Source organism: Phacochoerus africanus, chromosome 6, assembly GCF_016906955.1.
Source record: "Phacochoerus africanus isolate WHEZ1 chromosome 6, ROS_Pafr_v1, whole genome shotgun sequence".
NCBI lineage: Eukaryota > Metazoa > Chordata > Mammalia > Artiodactyla > Suidae > Phacochoerus > Phacochoerus africanus.
The window spans coordinates 90399487-90420987 of NC_062549.1; the positions used below are offsets into that span (position 1 = coordinate 90399487).

General features: G+C 40.1%; 1 protein-coding gene across 2 annotated transcripts in view; it reads left to right on the top strand.

Annotated features, from left to right (window-relative positions):
• Positions 1–31: 31 nt before the first annotated feature.
• COPA (COPI coat complex subunit alpha) overlaps positions 32–21501 on the top strand; it is a 48042-nt gene continuing 26572 nt past the window's right edge. Inside the window, exons 1-9 of one of the 2 annotated variants that reach the window (XM_047784161.1) lie at positions 32–182; positions 3208–3321; positions 3512–3585; positions 8787–8867; positions 10302–10378; positions 11333–11442; positions 18256–18365; positions 19759–19858; positions 20440–20575. In XM_047784161.1, the coding sequence (XP_047640117.1) occupies positions 143–182; positions 3208–3321; positions 3512–3585; positions 8787–8867; positions 10302–10378; positions 11333–11442; positions 18256–18365; positions 19759–19858; positions 20440–20575 (842 nt within the window). In that variant the 5' untranslated portion in view covers positions 32–142. The remainder of the gene's footprint in view (positions 183–3207; positions 3322–3511; positions 3586–8786; positions 8868–10301; positions 10379–11332; positions 11443–18255; positions 18366–19758; positions 19859–20439; positions 20576–21501) is intronic. The other variant, XM_047784162.1, reaches the window with a different exon arrangement.

Below are 21501 nucleotides of genomic sequence, written 5' to 3' on the forward strand. Positions count from 1 at the left end.
AGCCCGAAGCTCCTGGGACCGGAAGTTCGTGTCTAAGGAGCTTCCGGGAGTCGCGGCAGAGGGACGCTGACGTGGAGGCAGCCGTAAGGCGGCAGGGAGTGTCAGGGCTCGGATTAACAGCTCGGAGCCAGAGACCGGAGGGATGCTAACCAAATTCGAGACCAAGAGCGCGCGAGTCAAAGGTAGTGGAGAATAAAAGGGAGAGCACGGAGACTGGGTGTCAGGGGAGGCGCTGTCATCGGGGACAAAAGGGAGGATAGAATTGGGCCCACCGTTCGAACCCTGAGGAAGATGGTACCGAGGGAGGTTAGGCCTGGCGGGTGATTCACCTGCAACCCTCTCTCTTGTGGCGTACCCTCGGGATTTGATTTTCCAATAGCGGTTAACGCACTGTAAGAGGTCCCTTACGCCCGCTCCCTATTTCTTTTCCTTCCTCTTTCCAAGGTCTCTGCTGCGACTTTTATTCGGCTCTCAAGGCCCTGTGACCTGTTGACTTTTTGATGACTGTGCTGTAGGGAGTGGCTCTGGAGATTGAGTCTCGACCTCTGCTATTCATGTGCAAGTTTAGTTTTTTCGCAGAAAGTGCACTGGCCTCCTCTCTTAAGAAGGTCTTGACTGCACCACACCATATCAACATCCTTGCCTCCATTGGGTTCTCTTTCCTATCTGGAAACAGGATATTCTTAAGTCTGAATTTGAAAAGGTTACCAGATAAAATAAAGGATGCCTATTTGGATTTGAATTGTAGATAGAAAACGAATAACTTTTTAGTATTGTTCGTGGTTTATCTGAAATTCACATTTAACTGGGCAGCTTTATTTTTGTTTCTAGAATATGACAACTAAAGCCTGTGGGTGGAGGTGGAGGGCAAACGACCGAAATTGCATTAGTAGTGTCTTAGAATGTTAGGATGAGAAAGACAGAAATTTGTGAAGAAGATATGTGTATTGAATATTTAGTAAGATGCAGCATAGTAAAGTAGTTAGGAATTTGCTGTTTGGAGTCAGATGAGCTTACTTGAAACATTTGCTAACAGACTGTATGACTTCGAGCAACTTACTTAACATTTCTAGATCTATTCTCTCGTCTATAATATGTGAATAAATAACATTCTTTTATAGAGAGAATTAAAGTAAGAAAGTATATGAAAAGTGGGAGCATGATAATGTGAGAAATTAGAATGTGTACATGTATGTGTAACTGGGTCACCATGCTGTACAGTAGAAAAAAAAATTGTATTGGGGAAATAACTATTAAAAAAAAAAGAAAGAGAGAAAAGTGACTAGTGCAGACTTGGTAGCTCAAAAACTGGAGGCCATTTTTTCTTTCTTTCTTTTTTTCTTTTTGTCTTTTTTAGGGCCTCACCTGTGGTACATGGAGGTTCCCAGGCTAGGGGTCAAATTGGAGCTGTAGCTGCCAGCCTACACCACAGCCACAGCAATGCGGGATCCAAGCCACATCTGTGACCTACACCACAGCTCACAGCAGTGTCAGATCCTTAACCAACTGAGTAAACCCAGAGATTGAACCTGCATTCTCATGGATGCAGTCTTTTTGCAATCAAATAGTGTTTACCAAAATGTTAAGTGCACATACCCTATTTCTGAACAATCTCGTTTCTGGTCTTTAGCCTAAGTCAGTAATAATGCATATAGGCTAGATTATGTGTGGAAAAATCTTCATTAGGTCCTATTTTCTGGTAGATAAAAGTTAGGGGAAAAAAAAAACCTTAAATTCCTATTGGTAGAATAATTTTAAAATGTGGTGCATTTGTACTTTGCAATTATTAAAAAGAACAAGGGTATATTTATATATACTTAAATGTAATGAGATCCATTATATATAGTTAAGTGAGAAAAGAAATTTGCAGACTATTATAATATCTCCATTATCATAAAATGGTATAGATTGCATCGAGAGCCTAAAAGGATACATGCCAAACTGTTAGCAGTTGTTACTTCTGTGGACATCCATTTCCATTTATGATGAGTAATAGAGACTGAGTTTACCTTCCAACCGTAAATGCCTTCACAACTGAACAAAATGTGGGAAACAAAGGTTTTCAGACATTGGACAACAGACAGTGCAGGAGATAAGTCTTGAGAGAAAGGAAATAAACAAGATGCACCCCATGATTGTTTTAGCTTACTACCTAGAGAGAGTTTTCAGGCTGCAGTACAGGGAAGGGGGAAGAGCCCTGTGGTATCACTGAGGAGACACAGGTTAGAGCTCAGGGAAACCAAGATAGCTAAAATTTGTTGGGCTGCACAACAGAAGAGGAAGCTGCATAGAGAACTCTGGAATTCTGCAGGGGATCCTGTTAGGCCATTGAGTACCAGTGTGCACTTGCATGTGAGGAAATGACCCAAAGCCTGGGAAAGAACCACTGGAGAGGAGAAGGCATAACAATCCCTGGTGCTCATATAGAGCTGAAAGAGTTTGTGTTCCCACTGGTCAGAATGGAAAGACCTCCTGATACTATAGGGCATTATACAGAGACCTCAAATGGGTTTTGTTTTGGCTAGGGAAGTTCCCCGGCCAGGGGTAGAACGCCCGCCACAGCAGCAACCCAAACCCCTGCAGTGACAACACAGATCCTTAACTCACTGTGCCACAAGAGAGCACTGGTTATTGTTTTAATAGCAGTGCCAAATTAGACCTAGGCTAAAGTCCTAATAAAACTTAAAAAGCAGGCCTCAAAAGGATCAACTAATTACAAATAATTGCTTCTCAAACCAAAGCCCAACAGTATTTAACGAAACAGAACAACAACAACAAAAAAATCCAGCGGATAATCCCACAAATACAGAAGGCATGGCATCCAGTAAATGAATATATGGGAGTTCCTGTTGTGGCTCAGTGGTAATGAACCTGACTAATATCCATGAGGATGCAGGTTCATCCCTGGCCTCACTCAGTGGGTTAAAGATCTGGCCTTGCCAGGAGCTCTGGTGTAGGTTGCAGACATGGCTTGGATCCCATGTTGCTGTGGCTATGGCCAGCAGCTATAGCTCTCATTTGACTCCTAGCCTGGGAATCTCCATATGCTGTAGGTGCGGCCCTAAAAAGACAAAAAAAAAAAAAAAAAAGAATGAGTATGTGAACCCAGGATTAATTTAGCTGTCCTATTTTCTTATCAGAGTAGGCAGGAAGTGACATCGTGGGGCTTACTTAGTGCCTTGGATCATTGTTTTATTTTTTCCCCAGGGCTCAGTTTTCACCCCAAAAGACCCTGGATCCTGACAAGTTTACACAATGGGGTTATCCAGTTATGGGATTATCGGATGTGTACCCTCATTGACAAGTTTGATGAACATGATGGTAAGATAACAGTTTCTAGAAAAAAAGCTAAAAAAAAAATTCGTGTTTATTGTCTTCTAGAGTAGTTTAAGCTTTCTTTAGGCTTAAAGAAACGTGGGAGGGATAGGACTGGAAAATTCTGAGTAAGAGTTACCTTAGGGACTAGAAAGCATAGCTCTCTTTAACTTGTATTGCCTGCCTTCTTCCCCAGGTCCGGTACGAGGCATTGACTTCCATAAGCAGCAGCCACTGTTTGTCTCTGGAGGAGATGACTATAAGATTAAGGTATAGAGGGTCCTGACTGGAAGTAAAGGACAAACAATGTGAAATTTGGGAATTATGGAAGGGATAAAAAAAACAGACATCTCATGTATATAGAACTCAGGCTTTTCACATTATCTGGAGCACTTATCCAGCAAACATTTATTGAATGCTTACTGTGTATCAGACAGTGTTCTATATTTTTGGAATTCAAAAATAAATAAGATATGGTCTCTGTTCTCAAGGAGCTCTTCTTCTTTTTTTTCCCTCCCCATTTTGGCTGCCCTGCTGCAATTTAGAGTTCCTGGACCAGGGATCAGATCTGAGCCCGCAATTTCAACCTATGCTGCAGCTGCTGCAATGCCAGATCTTTAGCCCACTGGGCCAGGTGGGGCGTTGAACCTGCATCCCAGCATTGCAGAAATGCTGCTGATCCTATTGAGCCGCATTAGGAACTCTAAGAAGCTTTTATTCTAATGGAGGAGTTAAATCTATGCCCAAATAATGGCATATACAGTTTAGTGAGTGAAACAATAGATAAAGTGAAATAGGGAAGGACAATCTAGGTACAGAGACAAAAAGGTATGACATAGCTGGATACATTTGAGAAACTATGATTAGTTTTGTGTGGATATAATCTGGAGGAAAGATGAGAGAAGCAGAAGATGAGAAATTCTAGATTATGGAGACTTTGTAGTGCTCAGAAGTTTGAATGTTATGCAGATAACAAGGAGCCATTAATGAAGTTTAAATAGAGTAGTAATATCAGATTCACATTAAAGCTTACCTGAGTGGCAATATAGAGAAAAGATTGGATGAATTGGGCAAGACTAGAGGCAGATACTACTTAGGAGACTTTTGTGTAAGTCCGTGTGGGAAATGAACAGAGTGTGAGCTTAGGCAGTAGCATATAAAATGGAGAGGAGGAGTCCCTGATGACAGCAGGTCAAGTATCCAGCATTGTCACTCCTGTGGCCCAGGTTACTACTGTGGCATGGGTTCAGTCCTTGGCTCTGAAGCTTCTGCATACTGCAGGTGCAGCCCCCACCCCCAGAAAATATTCTCTGCTCTGGAGTTCCCTTCTGGCTCAGTGGATTGAGCATCTGCCATTGTCACAGCCATGGCTCTCAGGTTGCAGCTATAGCACAGGTTTGGTCCCTCACCCCAGAATTTCCACATGCTGCAGTCATGGCCAAAAAAAAAAGGAGGTGGATGTATTCAACCAAACCGGAAAAATTTGTGAAGAAAATAAAATCTTTTTCAGAAAGTTACAACCACAGGAAGTTATATATTAGAAATTATACAGAAGAACTTAGATAACAGGCATGAAAAGTAATAGCTCCATGTAGAGAAAAGAGGCATTAGAATTACAGGAAGGACAGTTCTTTACTGTTTCCTAGTTTTTAGGCACTGATTCTAGAGGCAGTTAGTGGCAGCTCAGAGCACCTGATAGGCCTCAGACGCTCCTAAGGCTATCACTTCCTTGTAATATTTCTAGTAAAGTGATAACCCTTGAGTATTAAAGTTAACTTGGGAGTTCCCCGTTGTAGTGCAGTGGAAACGAATCTGACTAGTGTCCATGAGGATTATGGTTCCATCCCTGGTCTCACTCAGTAGGTTAAGGATCTGGCGTTGCCGTGAGCTGTGGTATGGGTTGGATCTGGCATTATTGCTGTGGCTGTGGCGTAGGCTGGCAGCTGCTGCTCCAATTAGACCCCAGCTTTGGAACTTCCATGTGCCATGAGTGTGGCCCTAAAAAAGAAAAAAAAAGAAAAAAAGAAGAAGAAAAAGAAAAAAGAAGAGAAAGGCTGAGTGACATTTAAGAAAAAAGTTTTTTTTCCCAAAATTATTAATATTTTTGAAAATTATCTTTTGTTTATATGGAATGTCTAGATCAGTAGAACAAATCAGTAGAGACATGAAGTTGATTAATGGTTGTCTGGGGTGCAGGGTGTTGGAGGAAAGAAAGGATAACTACTAATGGGTATAGTTTTCTTTTTTTTTTTATATTTTTATATTTTCCCACTGTACAGCAAGGGGATCAAGTTATCCTTACATGTATACATTACAATTACATTTTTTTTCCCCACCCTTTGTTCTGTTGCAACATGAGTATCTAGACAAAGTTCTCAATGCTACTCAGCAGGATCTCCTTGTAAATCTATTCTAAGTTGTGTCTGATAAGCCCAAGCTCCTGATCCCTCCCACTCCCTCCCCCTCCCATCAGGCAGCCACAAGTCTCTTCTCCAAGTCCATGATTTTCTTTTCTGAGATGTTCATTTGTACTGGATATTAGATTCCAGTTATAAGTGATAACATATGGTATTTGTCTTTGTCTTTCTGGCTCGTTTCACTCAGTATGAGATTGTCTGGTTCCATCCATGTTGCTGCAAATGGCATTATATCATTCTTTTTTATGGCTGAGTAGTATTCCATTGTGTATATATACCACATCTTCCGAATCCAATCATCTGTCGATGGACATTTGGGTTGTTTCCATGTCCTGGCTATTGTGAATAGTGCTGCAGTGAACATGCGGGTGCATGTGTCTCTTTTAAGTAGAGTTTTGTCCATATATATGCCCAAGAGTGGGATTGCAGGGTCATGTGGAAGTTCTATGTATAGATTTCTAAGGTATCTCCAAACTGTTCTCCATAGTGGCTGTACCAGTTTACATTCCCACCAACAGTGCAGGAGGGTTCCCTTTTCTCCACAGCCCCTCCAGCACTTGTTATTTGTGGATTTATTAATGATGGCCATTCTGACTGGTGTGAGGTGGTATCTCATGGTAGTTTTGATTTGCATTTCTCTTATAATCCATGATATTGAGCATTTTCTCATGTGTTTGCTGGCCAGGGTATAGTTTTCTCTTAGGGGTAATGAAGTGTTCTAAAATTGATTGTGCTGGAGTTCCCATTGTGGCACAGTAGAAACAAATCTGACTAGGAACCATGAGGTTGTGAATTTGATCCCTGGCCTCGCTCAGATCTGTTGTTGCTGTGGCTGTGGCTCTGATTTGACCCCTAGTCTGGGAAACTTCATATGCTGCCGATGTGGCCCTAAAATGCAAAAAAAATAAAATAAAATAAATAAAAATAAATAAAATTGTGCTGATGGTTGAACAACTACGAATGTGTTAAAAACCGCTCAATTCTATACACTAAATGGGTGAATTATATGGGATTTAAATTATATCTCAAAGTTGTTATTAAGTGAAGGAATTAGCTAGTTAATGGATGTGTAGTGCTATCATGCTGTGGTTTAAATTTATATTTCTCTGATGGAAGTGAGATTATCTCAAAAAGTCATATTTATGGACTATCAAATTATTGACTCTACCCAGGTATAAATGTAGCATTAGTATAATCCTGATTTACAAAGAGTTAGATAGGAATCCACAGATGGCCAGGGTCTAAAACTCTATAGATCTTTCAGAATTCACAGTTCTGGAGTTTGATAGAGGACTATAAAGGAGTCAAGACAATTTGAAACAAGAAATATGAAAGTCTAGAACACTGAAAGAGGATAAAAAGTTTTTATTTATGTTGTGATCTAATTTTTGTGTGAAACTCAGACTCCACTGTGTATATGTGTATTTATTTATAGATGACTCAACAGATGAAGGTGAAGGTATTAGAATGTTTTCACTTTCTGTCTTATATACCTTTTCTCATTTCTGCACATATCTTTTGAGCACCTATTAAATGATAGCTGCTGTATTAGGTACTAGGGGTATAGTGTTGAGTATGATGGACAAGGACCCCACCTATAGGGAGCTTACATTCTTGTTTGGACAGTCAGACTTTTGGATTATTCAAATGTGTTATAGGAAATGGGATTACTTTCTGTGATTTATGAGAGAAAATTTAACACTTTTTAAGTGAAAATAAAGAATAGTATCAAGCTGGTCTAGATAGACTATAAACAAGGATTAAATGTTAAAGAAGAAAAAAGGCATCTGACTTCTTACTTCTCTACTTCCAGGAGTTTTTCTGGTGGGAAATGTGAGCTGTCTTACCTTTATGGTCCCGGTTTCAGCATCGTCCTTAATTGTCCATCTATACCTGATACTTTGATAGTTGGCTTAACTTCTTATCTGAATATAATATTTTTCTGCTTAGCTAAGCTTAACTGAGCAATGTCATATTTTCCAGGAGTTAAAGTATTTTTGCATGATACATGAATACAGTCATGCAATGGCTATCATTTGCCACAAAGTTGGAGTCTAACAAAAAATGGTGCTGTATATTATATTATTATTTTCTTTGAAGTCATGGTTTCTGTCCTAACTTTTTTTTTTTTTTTTGGTCTTTTTGCCTTTTCTTGAGCCGCTCCCTTGGCATATGGAGGTTCCCAGGCTAGGGGTCCAATCGGAGCTGTAGCCGTCGGCCTACGCCAGAGCCACAGCAACGCGGGATCCAAGCCACGTCTGCAACCTACACCACAGCTCACGGCAATGCTGGATCCTTAACCTACTGAGCAAGGGCAGGGATCGAACCCGAAACCTCGTGGTTCCTAGTCAGATTCGTTAACCACTGCACCATGACGGGAATTCCTCTGTCCTACTATTTTTTATCCCGAGCTAAGGTGATAGGTACACGCTAAGTAAAAACTCTGTATTAAAGCTAAGAACAAAATTATGCAGTAGAAAGAAGAGTTTCAAGTTAAGCCTTAGATAAGCATTTTGTCTCGTGTTATTAAATAAGATGGTTTCTTCCCGGGGCAGGGGCAGGGGGAACCTTTCCATAATTTTACCTTTAGCTTTTTCCCTGGCTTTGCCTTTCCCCCCCTCCCCATGTTGTTTAGCTGACTTAAACGGGATTCTCTGTCAAGATTCCTACCTCTTTTAAAATGCCAAGGAGTTGCCATTGTAGCTCAGTGGAAACAAACCCGTAAGAATGCGGGTTCAATCCCTGGCTTGCTCAGTGGGTTAAGGATCCAGTGTTGTGGTGAACTGCAGTGTAGGTTGAAGACATGGCTCAGATCTGGCGTTGCTGTGGCTGCGATATAGGCCGGCAACTGTAGCTCTGATTAGACCCCTAGCCTGAAAACTTTGTATGCTGCAGGAGCAGCCCTAAAAATAAACAAAGAAATATTTATAAGTAAGTAAATAAATAAAATGCCAAAATATAAATCCAGACTTGTTTATTGAGAACCCTGGGCTTTATAGATGCTCAAGACCTTATATCTTACTCCTAAGGACAGCTGGATTTCTGTCTCTGCAGGTTTGGAACTACAAGCTTCGGCGCTGTCTCTTCACATTGCTTGGACATTTAGACTACATTCGCACTACATTTTTTCATCATGTAAGTAGCTATTATGGCTTTAGTTTTAGAATATTTTCAAGTTTTCCTGTAGGAGTCTCCTGCTTGCTCTTCAAGAACCTATGCTCTGACAACAGAATTCTACTGTTGGTTCTTCTAGGATCTGTAGGATGTTGACCTTTCTGCTTTGTTTTCTTCTGCAAGAGGAAGCATTCAGGGTTATATTTGAACTTTATTTAATTAGATTCAGGAAGGCATTGATTCTCTGTAGGGAAAAATAGAGATTTGACTTTAGGTTTGCTGAACTAGCAAACAAAAGTTTGCAGGCTAATCACATGTGGGCTGTTATTAAGTAGGTGTGTATAGGGGGAGATCAAGGTAAGATGCCTGCCATTTTGAATGTTTGGAAGCAATAATAATCATGTGCTTTTATCCTAGAATGTTAGGGTCTGGCAGAAGCTGTTCCCTTAGCCAAGTTTACTGCCTTTTTTGATCTATCAGTTATCATAGTAGGCAGATACTGAGTTACAGATTAAAGATTCCCAACCTCTTAATCTAGTCCCAACCTGGCTGGATCGTTCTATAATTATATTCTATTAGAGTTAACTTGTCCTATTCCTTGACTCTAAGTAAGCTAAGTTAGAAAGAATATTGTGAATATCCTGGGTTAGAAAGAATATCGTGAACTAAATGTTAAATTCCTGGCTAATAATACTTTATTGCCTTTTTAAAAATTAAAACAGTTTTAAATAGGAGGTGTTGAATGTGAAAATTATGGTTGAAACATTTGAGAGTGATAACCACTCAATAAGAGACTATTTGCCCTGAAGGACTTACTAAAGACAAGTTGCCATCCAGCTAGAAAGTTTGAAAAGCTTATTTTCTTTTCTTTTATCAGCTTAATAAATATTTGTGTTATTAAGTTCTTTGTGAAACACTGGGGATAAAACTGTGACTAAGAAATACTTCTTTTTCTTAAAAAGCTTGAAGACTCTAAAAAGACTAAGTTGTTTTTACATGTTATTTTCTGCTTTGGTTACTGAAACTTGGGAATTTTTTGAGACTGGTTGGTCCGATGGGGAGAAGTCAGACTTTAAAACAATATTCTAGTCTTCAAATTAAAGAGAGGAGATCCTTTCATAGGGTCTTAATTTACAAAATTAACTATTTATAAATCACATATGCACATACATATAAAGTAAATGTAAATACATGTTATACTCTTTGCCTCTATGAAGCTATTATGTCTGGCATCCACTCTTAAACTTAGTAGGTAAAAGTGCCGAAGTTGGGAAAAGCTGGTAGAAAGGCAAGGAGGAAAAGACAACTAGTCTGATAAGTCGGAATCTTTTTACAAATTTAGCTGAGATGTTAGGCAATGGAATATTTGTTCCAAATAGAGAAGTGGTTACGTACAGGTGCCTGGAAAAACACATTTGTTTAATGTTCGAACCCTTTGTCTGGAATATTTTTCAGGAATATCCTTGGATCTTGAGTGCCTCAGATGATCAGACCATCCGAGTGTGGAACTGGCAGTCTAGAACCTGTGTCTGGTAAAGCAGGAAACAGAGCTCAAGAAGAGTCCTCATTTCCTACTTTTTTCATAACAGCCTTTCTTCAGTATAATCATCTCCGTTCCCTGATGTCTGCTCATTAATTATTAGTTGTATTTATAAAACAATCTTGTATATATATCAATAATTATAGAAGCAGTCTTGTTTGATAATGTATGGATCTCATTTCTCTGGTCATTTCTACCAGGGAAGAGAGGTCATATAGCTAAGCTATTATCATTATTATTATTATTTGCTTTTTTTAGGGCCACTCCCATGGCATTTGGAAGTTCCTCGGCTAGGGGTCAAATCAAATCTGCCAGCCTACGCCACAGCCATAGCAACTCCAGATCTGAGCTGTGTCTGCAACCTACACCACGGCTCACAGCAATGCTGGAGCAAAGCCAGGGATCGAACCCACATCCTCATGGATACTAGTCAGATTTGTTTCCACTGTACCATAATGGAAACTCCTAGCTAAGCTTTTAGAACAAAATTTTTAGCTGGTTTTTAGTCCTGTTCCCGTGAAACCTAAGTCAAGGTCTGGACCTCTGTCCTGCTTTGTGTGTGGGTATAGAGCTTTCCTTAAGTATGTGAAGACCATTTAAAGTGATATCCTTTAAGAGGGATGCTCCACCAAAATCTAACAGTTTCCCATACGAATGGCTAAGATTTCATTTATATTGATAGTATGTCTTTGAGAGGAAAGCTGTGCCATCTCAGATGTCCTGAAAATAATTTTTAAATACTGAAACATTAGAGGCAAGGAGAGAACCCTTCTTGAAATAGCTGACCTTGCTTATTATTCAGAATTGCTAGGATGACTTGCCTTTGCCTCTAAAAAAGTACAGTTGGGTCTGCATCTGTTCAGTATGGAACATGTTATTTAGCATGTAGGATTCTGTTGATTTCCTGCCTCTAACTTGGTATTATCTTTCTTTTTTCTTCTTGCAGTGTGTTAACGGGGCACAACCATTATGTAATGTGTGCTCAGTTTCACCCCTCAGAAGACCTGGTTGTGTCAGCTAGCCTGGACCAGACTGTGCGCGTTTGGGATATTTCTGGTGAGCTGCCCAAGTTCAGGGGACAACCCAGTCAAGTCTGGCGCAAAACTGCAATTGTTTGAAATAGTGAGGGTTGTTGGCTTAGAACAGGAAAATTTAGAATATTCTCTTCTCACATAATAGTGTCTTTGTTTCTGAGGGTATTAAATCTGCTTTGATGGTTCTTCATGTCAGAGGTATTCAAAGAAAAGGTGGTTACTCTAGAAAAGTGGCTTAATTTGAAGAAAGTTTCACATTTTAGTTAAATTAGTTTTTAGTAAAATATGTACACTATTGAGAGTATTTGATTAAGAATCAAGCTTTCTACTAAAATTTAAAAAATACATCTTCGGGAGCTCCCATTGTGGCTCGGCAGTAATGAACCCAACTAGTATCCATGAGGATGTGAGTTCCATCCCTGGCCTTGCTCAGTGGGTTAAGTATCTGGTGTTGCCGTAAGCTGTGGTGTAGGTTGCAGATCGGGCTCGGATCTGGCATTGCTGTGGCTGTAGTGTAGGCCGGCCGCTGTAGTTCCAATTTGACCTCTGGCCCAGGAGCTTCCATATGCCACAGGTGTGGCCTTCAAAAAAAAAAGACAAAGATATGTTTGACAAAAACAATTTTGGGAATAGATTACTGCAAGGAAATAGTTTGGGATCCTGTGGCCTCATGTAGAAATAGGATAATCCCTTCATTATGTATCTTCTAGTGTAAGGAGCATGGGAATTGGGGGAGGGATTTTTATGTCCAGAATGCCTTGTTTAATAGGCAGATTTCTAGGATGAAAAATAACTTGTAAATTTTGGATAGTTGGGATAATCTCTCCTTTCACAGTTTGTATACAGTGTCTTGATTTTGGGATAAAGGTGCAAATTTTAGTGCTATATAAAGGAGAACTGAGAATTTAAATGCGGAGAAGTGGCTGTACCTATGAAATTGACATGGTAGAAAAATGGAAGTGCTTTGTTGAGAAAATAAAATAAGGAAATGAAACTCTAAATGCTGTAGTTCTTTGCCCAGTTAAATTTACCTATCATTTGCTGGTTGTTTCTAGTTGTTAGTTGCTTTAGAAATTCTTAATGATTGGGTTCTCTGAAAGTTCAGGTGCTAGACCACAGAACACTGTTTTCATTCTGTAAAAGAAAGGACTCTTATAGGTCACGGCCTGGTTCTTTGTGGTAGTAAAGGAAATCATCCTTCCGCTTTGCAGGGCTGAGTTGGTAACTTTTCTCAGCTTCCTTGTGATGTAATGGGCTGGAGCATATGATATTCGCTGAGCTTATAAGCCATTAATGAATAGCAAGTGGAAAATTTGGGTTCCTGGGTGCAGCATTTGGAATGTTGTAATAGCAGTTGTTTAAGATTCATATAGTATAGCAACAAGCCAAGGGGAAGATGAGGACAGTTGGAAAGTAGAACTTCTATATCATTCTGTCTTTGCAGTTTTCAAGGGTTCAGGATCAGAAGGGATTTTATTGGAGATAGGGTAATTGTACTCTCTTCTGCCAGGGCTTTTGCCATTGCAGTTTTTCGTCAGACTGGCTGGGCTTTTTGAAGTACACCCAGATGTGACCAGCCATGCCAGCAGGAGGAGTTAGGCACAGACAATCTGAGCCTGTGCCCTCTCCTCACTGCTAGTACCAGGGAGCTTATTAGTCACTCTCGCAATAACCTAGCCATGGCTTTCCATGGTTTTTCACTGTGCATGCATTCAAAGCACCCTCTCTGTCTCAGGATATAGGAGCCTTATGGGGTTGGATCCTAGTTCATGCTGTTCCACCGGATTAGGGACAATTACTTAGAATACTTTTCCCAACCCGGGATCTGTGAGAGAAGTAAGTGCTACCCAAATACTTTGAGTGGCTGTTTTCTCTGTTCTTCTAAAAATGGTCTACAAGTAATGCCATTCTAGATCATAGATAAGTTAATTTGTTACATGCATAAACTGATGCTTTGGCCAGTGGAGCCTAATTCTTTTACTAGAGCATTGGGTTGAGAGGGGCTTTATACTGCTCTACTCTTTTTATTATTATTATCATTATTACTGTTATTTTAATTGAAGTGTAGTTTTGTTTTTGTTTTTTTTGTCTTTTCTAGGGCTGTGCCTGTGGCATATGGAGGTTCCCAGGCTAGGGGTCTAATTGGAGCTGTAGCTGCCAGCCTATGCCGGAGCCACAGCAACGTGGGATCTGAGCCACGTCTGCGACCTGCAGCACAGCTCATGGCAACACCGGATCCTTAACCCACTGAGCGAGGTCAGGGATCGAACCTGCATCCTCAGGGTTCCTAGTCAGATTCGTTAATCACTGAGCCATTATGGAACACCTTAATTGAAGTATAGTTGATTTACAATGTTGTGTTAATTCTGCTCCACTTTTTTTTTTTTTTTGGTCTTTTTGTCTTTTCTAGGGCCGCACCTGCGGCATATGGAGGTTCCCAGGCTAGGGGTCAAATCAGAGCTACAGCTGCCGGCCTATGGCATAGCCACAGCAACACCAGGTCCGAGCTTCATCTGTGACCTACACCACAGCTCATGGCAATGCCAGATCCTTAACCCATTGATCAAGGCCAGGGATCCGCAACCTCATGGTTCCTAGTCGGATTCATTAACCACTGAGCCACCACAGGAACTCCTGCTCCACTCCTAATTGTACTATTTATGCCACCTGATGCTGGGACAGCAAGTTCCCTGGGGCCTAGCTAAAGCAGTTTGGGGTGGTTGGGTGGATGGATTCTCATTGGTAATCATCGCATGGCCAGGGCAAGAAATCCTTTTCTTCCCTTTTGTAGAAAACATTTTTGCATCAGAACCAAAGGCCCTAAATCAGAGAAGAGACAGAGAGAGTTTGACCCCAATTTGGGTGTATGCTTGCTCTTGAATGTGTAAAGTGCATGGATTACTATATGATAACATTGTAACTGCTATACTTAATATATGTGATGCGGAAAATTTTACACCCACTTTTGTGCTAAAAATTTTATGCTATACTAATGTTAATGTTTTTAAGTATCTTTCTATACTCGCAACTTTTTTTTTCCGGTAACCTCTTAACCAGAGTGGAAGGAGTTGCTTTGGTATTTAACCAAGTTGAAGGAGCTTTTGGGTTAGACTTATGCATTCTTTCCTTTTCTAGAAATCAGCATACTCTTTTTAGCAGAGTTATTTTGCCTGGATTCAAGTAAATCTGAACATAGGAAGAGAAAGGAGCATTCAGCTCTGTCAGGAACCAGAGCTAACATTTCCAAGAGGGAGAAAGTTCTGAGTCAAAGAACAAAACCATTCAAATTTAGAGGACTGGTGAAAAATTCTAATTTTTTGAGTGTCTCTCTTTGAAAGGTGACATTCTCTGAAACAGATAAGCAACAAGAAAACAGATCTTTAAAGGAAAACCTCTCTTCTTGGTACTTCTCCCATCAGAATTAAGCCCACAGGACTTAGCTTAACCTGAATCTTTTGTATTAATCTGGCAAAAATATTGTTTAAAAGGGAATTTATTTGCAACCCAGTTATAGAAGATAGGTTACTTTTTTAGCTTGAGCTTCCAAGTAAACTCACAGTATATTTATTTTAATGTGCCTATACTTTTGCATGTCAAGCCCATGTAATTCAGACTTCATCTTTGAAATGTGTACTAAAAAAGTATTAATCTGCTGCCAGATCCTGTCCTCATCCCTCTCTTTTTACTATTTCCCTTGATTCCCTTTGGAAGTGTGCATTGAACTGGTCTATTCTGAGTGTCCTCCCCTCCCTCTGAATTTGAGTAGCTGCTGTAGAAATTTTCCATCTGTCGTTCAGTTCTAGTGAGTAGCTTGTCGAAGACTCAAATATTTCGTCTCTAAGTATCTTTTCACTGCCTGTCACTATTCATCTGTCTGTTTTTGCTCTTCTCCTTTTCCTGGATCATTACAAGCAAGTGCAGCAAAGCCTTCCATTCTGTCATACGGCTTTTCTTTTAATGTGTTTGTTGAAGCTTATTGGAGGTGAAGTTCCTCACAGCTGTCTGTCTTTGTATCTTCCTTTGAATCTGTTTCATACACCAGACGCATTAGAAAAAGTTGACAGATCCCATTAAAGGGACAGGTGAAATAAGTGAAAGGAGACATCCCTGTGATAATGTATTTATGAAGCCTTAGGAGAGTACATTTATTTTTAAAGCATTGGCTTCATTTCTCTCTATTGGCTAAATGTTCATCACGGACAGGGTACAAGATAATTAAAACTGTTGTGTCCTTTTAAGCACTTGCTTCTCTAATGCTGATGTTTAGGTGCCATTATAATAGAAGTGATACATTGTGATTTTTTTTTTTTTGGCCACCCGAGGCATGTGAAAGTTCCCAAGCCGGGAACTGAATCCAGGCCACAGCAAGGACCCAAGCCACTGCAGTGACAGTGCTGGATCCTTAACCTGCTACGCCATATGGAAACTCCACATTGTGATTTTAAAACAGTGAAGAGAAATGCAATCATTAACTTAATTTTTTGTTTTTTTGGCTACGCCCCTGGCTTATGTAAGTTCCTGGGCCAGGGATCAAATCTGTGCCACTCTGGCAACCCAAGTTGCTGCAGTAACAATGCCTGATCCTTAACCCACTGTACCACAAGAGAACTCCTCATTGAACTTGATTGTATTTTCTTACAGGTGCCAAAATTTAGCCTTAAAACTATTTAGATTTTATTTTCAGTGATAACTTTTATCCCTCCCCCATTACAGATATTTGATTTTCTTATCTTTTTTTTTTTTTTTGTCTTTTCAGGGCCACACCTGCGGCATATGGAGGTTCCCAGGCTAGGGGTCCAATTGGAACTATAGCTGCCGGCCTACACCACAGCCGTAGCAATGCCAGATCCGAGCCACGTGTGCAACCTATACAACTGCTCACGGCAACACCAGATCCTTAACCCACTGAGCAAGGCTAGGGATTGAACCTCTGTCTTCATGGATACGAGTCAGATTTGTTTCCACTGAGCCACGATAGGAACTCCCTGTTTTATTTATTTTTCAAGTGCCAGGTAGTTTCATCTCCCTCTTCCCCTCTAAAAAGATAGGATTTTAGTTTCAATTCTATTTTCTCATCTATCAGCTGGTATCATACCTCTTTGCCTATCTCAAAGGGTTGTTATCTGGATCATCTTTATAAAGTACAAAGTGCTTTTCACCTGTAAGGTAGTACCATTATCATAATTTTAGTTCTGACTGTAGCACAAATAGTCACATTTTAAAGACAGGTATAATTGAGCCATAAATGTGAGTCCTGTGCAAATGGGACCCTTCTTATTCTGATGTCTTTTTTCTTTTGTTTACAGCCTGCAGAAGTTTTAATGGCAAAATATATATATATATTCAGATTCATAGCTAGTCTTTCCCCCCCTCCATGGTTTGCTGTGGCTTGATGTGGGATCTCAGTTCCCAGACCAGGGATTGAACCTGGGTCGTAGTGGTGAAAGGCCCAAATCCTAACCACTAGACCACCTGGGAACTCCCCATAACCAGTCTTTTAAGCAAGTGCTTAAAGGGATATGGCAGTTTCAATAATTTTATCTCCTGCCCAAGAGTCAAGATAGTTCCCTGGTGGCTCATCAGGTTAAGGATCCAGCATTGTCACTACTGTGTCACAGGTTTGATCCCTGGCCCAGGAACTTCCTCATGCCATGGGCATGGCCAAAAAAAAAAGAAGATATGAGTATACTTTTGCATAATTTATAGTTTTACCATATCATCCACCAAGTAGCTCTTTTGTATTTCATAGTCTAATTTCCTTCATGCCTTTGGAATTTCCCCATGAGTTGCCTTAAATCTTCTGGTTTGAGAAACACTAAGCTGTGGCCTCCACAAGTGACTTTAAAATAAATTTTTGAGATGATAGAAGAAAAGTTGCTAAAAATTTCATAAAGTTGAAAGTAGAAGTTGAATTTTTACCATTTGAGGCCACATTTCAAGAATACTGAAGAATGGAAATGGGTGTTATCTCAAATAGACAGCTCTTGAGTGAGATTTGTTGAAAAATTAGTTATAAATTTGGATTGGCCTCCTTTGGAAAGAAGTCCTAGCAGTGGGTCTGTTAAGGGAGCAAAGGAGAACATAGTGAATGTACTTCAATATTTTGAACAAAAATTTTTTTTTTTGTCTCTTCTCCATATGTCTCCACACCCACGACATATGGAGGTTCCTAGGCTAGGGGACTAATTGGAGCTGTAGCCGCCAGCCTACACCACAGCCACAGCCATGCTGGATCCAAGCCGAGTCTGTGACCTACACTGCAGCTCACGGCAATGCTGAATCCTTAATCCACTGAGTGAGGCCAGGGATCCAACCCACAGCGTCATGGTTCCTAGTTGGATTCAACTGAGCCTCAACGGGAACTACTTGAACAATTTTAGAAAGAAATAGATAGGAGCTCTTGAGTCTTCCTTTAGTCTCTCTAAGTTTCTTTTTTCCTTCTTTTTCCTTAATGTTAGTCTATCACTGTACCTTTCTGTGCTTCTGTTACTGTGCTTTTGTTTTTTGGGGGGCGTTTTGTTTGTTCATTTTGCTTTTTAGTGTGACACCTGCAGCATATGGAGGTTCCCATGCTAGGGGTCTAATTGGAGCTGTAGCTGCTGGCCTATGCCACAGCCACAGCAAAGCTGGATCTGAGCCATGTCTGCAACCTACACCATAGCTCACGGCAATGCCAGATCCTTAACCTACTGAGCGAAGTTAGGGATCGAACCCGAAACCCCATGGTTCCTAGTTGGATTCGTTACCACTGTGCCACGACGGGAACGCCTGTTACTGTACTTTTTTTGGTAACATAATGTTTATATCTTTTATTCCACTCCTTATCCCTTCAAAGGTCTAAGAAAAAAAAACTTGTCCCCTGGTGCAGTGGAGTCGGATGTGAGAGGAATAACTGGGGTTGATCTGTTTGGAACTACGGATGCAGTGGTGAAACATGTCCTGGAGGTACTTATCTCTATAGCCAGTGACTGGATATGGGCTCTTCTCCAGGGTAACTGTGACAATATGCCATTCATTTATTCATTCTTTCAATAAAGACCATGCAAGGCTTATTGGGTGCCAGGCACTGAAAACAGAATAGTGGGTGAGCCATCAGAGAAATGAAGCTTATGTGCCACCTGACGGAGAGTCTTGTTACCTTAAAAAACTCAGTAGGGAGAAAGGAAGAAAGCTGGCATAAGCTCTGTCACCATCCCAAATAGAGTCCATTGTCAGGCCTCTTGCGGGAGGAGAGGTTGGTTAATCAAAGTTATGAAGAACCAACTATGTATAAAAAGAAAAAAAGAAAAAAAAAAGAACCAATTATGTGTAAGTACCTTGCATGCATTGTAGGCAAATAGAAAAGCTTAAGGGAAATACACTAGATTTTTTAAAATGTGTAATATTTATAGCCATTCACTGGTGGAGGTATTAACCCCATTTTGCAAATGAAAAAATGGAGATTTAGAACAATTAAGTGGTTTACCAAGGTCTAAATGTATCTAGTAAATGTAAGAACCGGGCTTTGAACTTATCTGTCTGACTCCAAAAACCTAGATGCTTTTCATCACAGAACAGCACCTCTCAAAAATACTGCTAATTTGAAACTACCTTGTCTGTGATTCTGTTACAATATAGAGTATAAACTTATAAATAGAGTAAAAGTTATCTTAAAATGAGCAGTTCTTAAACTTTCTGATCTGAGGCCTTTTTTATACTCATAAACCTTATTGAGAACCCCAAAGAGTTTTTATTTATGTGTAATATATCTGTCAGTTTTTACCATATTTGAAATTAAAACCAAGAGTTTTTTAAAATGTGAACTATGTAAAGAATACAGTCCGTTAGCCATTAAAACAGTAACATAATCACATGTCATATAACCTCTAGAAAACTATACTTAGGAGAGAATAAGATAAAAAGGCAAATAACATTTTAGTATTATTATGAAAATTATTTTTGACCTTGCAGATTTCCTAAAAGGGGATCATCGAAGAGTTTCTTGACCGCACTTTGAAAATTTCTTAAGTTATAAAGTGGGTCTTTATTCTTGAGATGTTAATAACTATTTGGAGAAATAAGATATAAACAAGGCAGTTTATCCCAAATGCAAATAAAACTAAACTTGGGGGTAGAAGGATTTGGGAATTCCCATGAGAACTTGGGGACAATATTAGGTAGATTGATGTGGTAATTCTCATAGCCAAATCTTGGAGCAGCATAGTTTCTTGAGTCTTTTAAGAGTAAAAGTCAGAGACATTTTTTTTTAACCAACTAGCCTGGTCCATTGGTTTGTCTGAGTATAAATATAAAAAACCATTTTTTAAGTTTAGAAGAACCATTTTTTTTCCCTCCACAGGGTCATGATCGTGGAGTTAACTGGGCTGCCTTCCACCCTACTATGCCCCTTATTGTATCTGGGGCAGATGACCGTCAAGTGAAGATCTGGCGCATGAATGGTGAGTGAACCAGTGACGGTATCACCATATCCAAAATATTGGCCACTGGCCACAAGGTGAAGTAGTTACGTGTTTTGGACTTAGTGACCCGTTTTCCTGCCTTAGGTTGTTATTCTAATCCTGAGGGCATGATAGTTGCCCTTTTCCCGTTTGCTCCTTTGATGGCATGCTGATTTTGAGGCATATAAACATAATTAAAAGTAAGAATTCATTCATTCAACAAATATTTGTTGAGTACCTAACTTTATATTAACCATTGTTTAGGCCTCTCAAGATACAATGGTGATTAAATCAGATAAAACCCTGCCATATGAAGCTTCCGTTTATTCCTTAATGGCAGCTAGAGACAAAAGAGATAAAAAAATGATGGAGAAGAGGTGTTATAAAATTGATATGAGGAAGAAATAACAATGAAATACATAAAGATTCAGAGTCTTAAATGGAGAAAACTGCTCTATTAGAAGTAGGTAACTTAGCATTTGGTAGTAGTACCTAGCATTTGGTTAGAGGATTCATAATCCCAAATCCCAAACTTAAAGTAGTAGGGAGTTGCAGTGACCTAATTCTTTTTTATTGTTCAGAATCAAAGGCATGGGAGGTCGATACCTGCCGGGGCCATTACAACAACGTATCTTGTGCTGTCTTCCACCCTCGCCAAGAGTTGATCCTTAGCAATTCTGAGGACAAGAGTATCCGAGTCTGGGATATGTCTAAGCGGTAAGGGGTTGCAACGGCGTGTGACCAAACCAGGGGAAAGCCCCTTTCTTTCTCTCTCTTTTAAAGAATTAGATTAAAATACTTCTTCTGGAGTTCCCTTTGTGGCACAGTGGGTTAAGGATCTGGCTTACCTCTGCAGCAGCTAAAGTTGCTGCTGAGGTGTGGGTTCAATCCATGGCCAGACACAGTGGGTTAAGGATCTAGTGTTGCTGCTGCTGTGGCATAGGCTGCAGCTGTGGCTCAGATTCAGTCCCTGGCCCAGGAACTTCCACAGGCCATGAGTACAGCCATAAAAAAAATAAAAATAAAAATAGTTCTGTTTCCACCAAAGTGTCTTAGGAGTGCTGGGACTCAGGTTCAATCCCTGGTCCAGCACTAGATTAGGTTGAAAAGCAGCTCGGATCTGATTCCTGGCCCATTACTCCATATGCCACGGGGCAGCCAAAAAAGAAAAAAAAAAAAGGCTTGTTTTGTTTTTCATTGTCTTCACATACTGAAAAATCAAGTCATGTATTATGAAAACTTGAAGGGACCTAGAGATTAACCAACGTTTACAAATTTTCCATCAATTAGAAGTCTGTGTGTATTCTTTTTCTTTCTTTCTTTTTCATTTTTATATTTTTTTTTTGTCTTTTTTGTCTTTTTAGGGCTGTACCTGCGGCATATGGAGGTTCCCAGGCTAGGGGTCTAATTGGAGCTGTAGCCGCCAGCCTACACCACAGCCACAGCAACGCCAGATCCGAGCTATGTCTGCAACCTACACCACAGCTCAAGGCAACGCTGGATCCTCAACCCACTGAGCAAGGCCAGGGATTGAATAACCCGAAACCTCATGGTTTCTAGTCAGATTCATTTCCTCTGCACCACGACGGACACTCCTCTTTCTTTCTTTACCTTTTTTTTTTTTTTTTTGGTCTTTTTAGGGC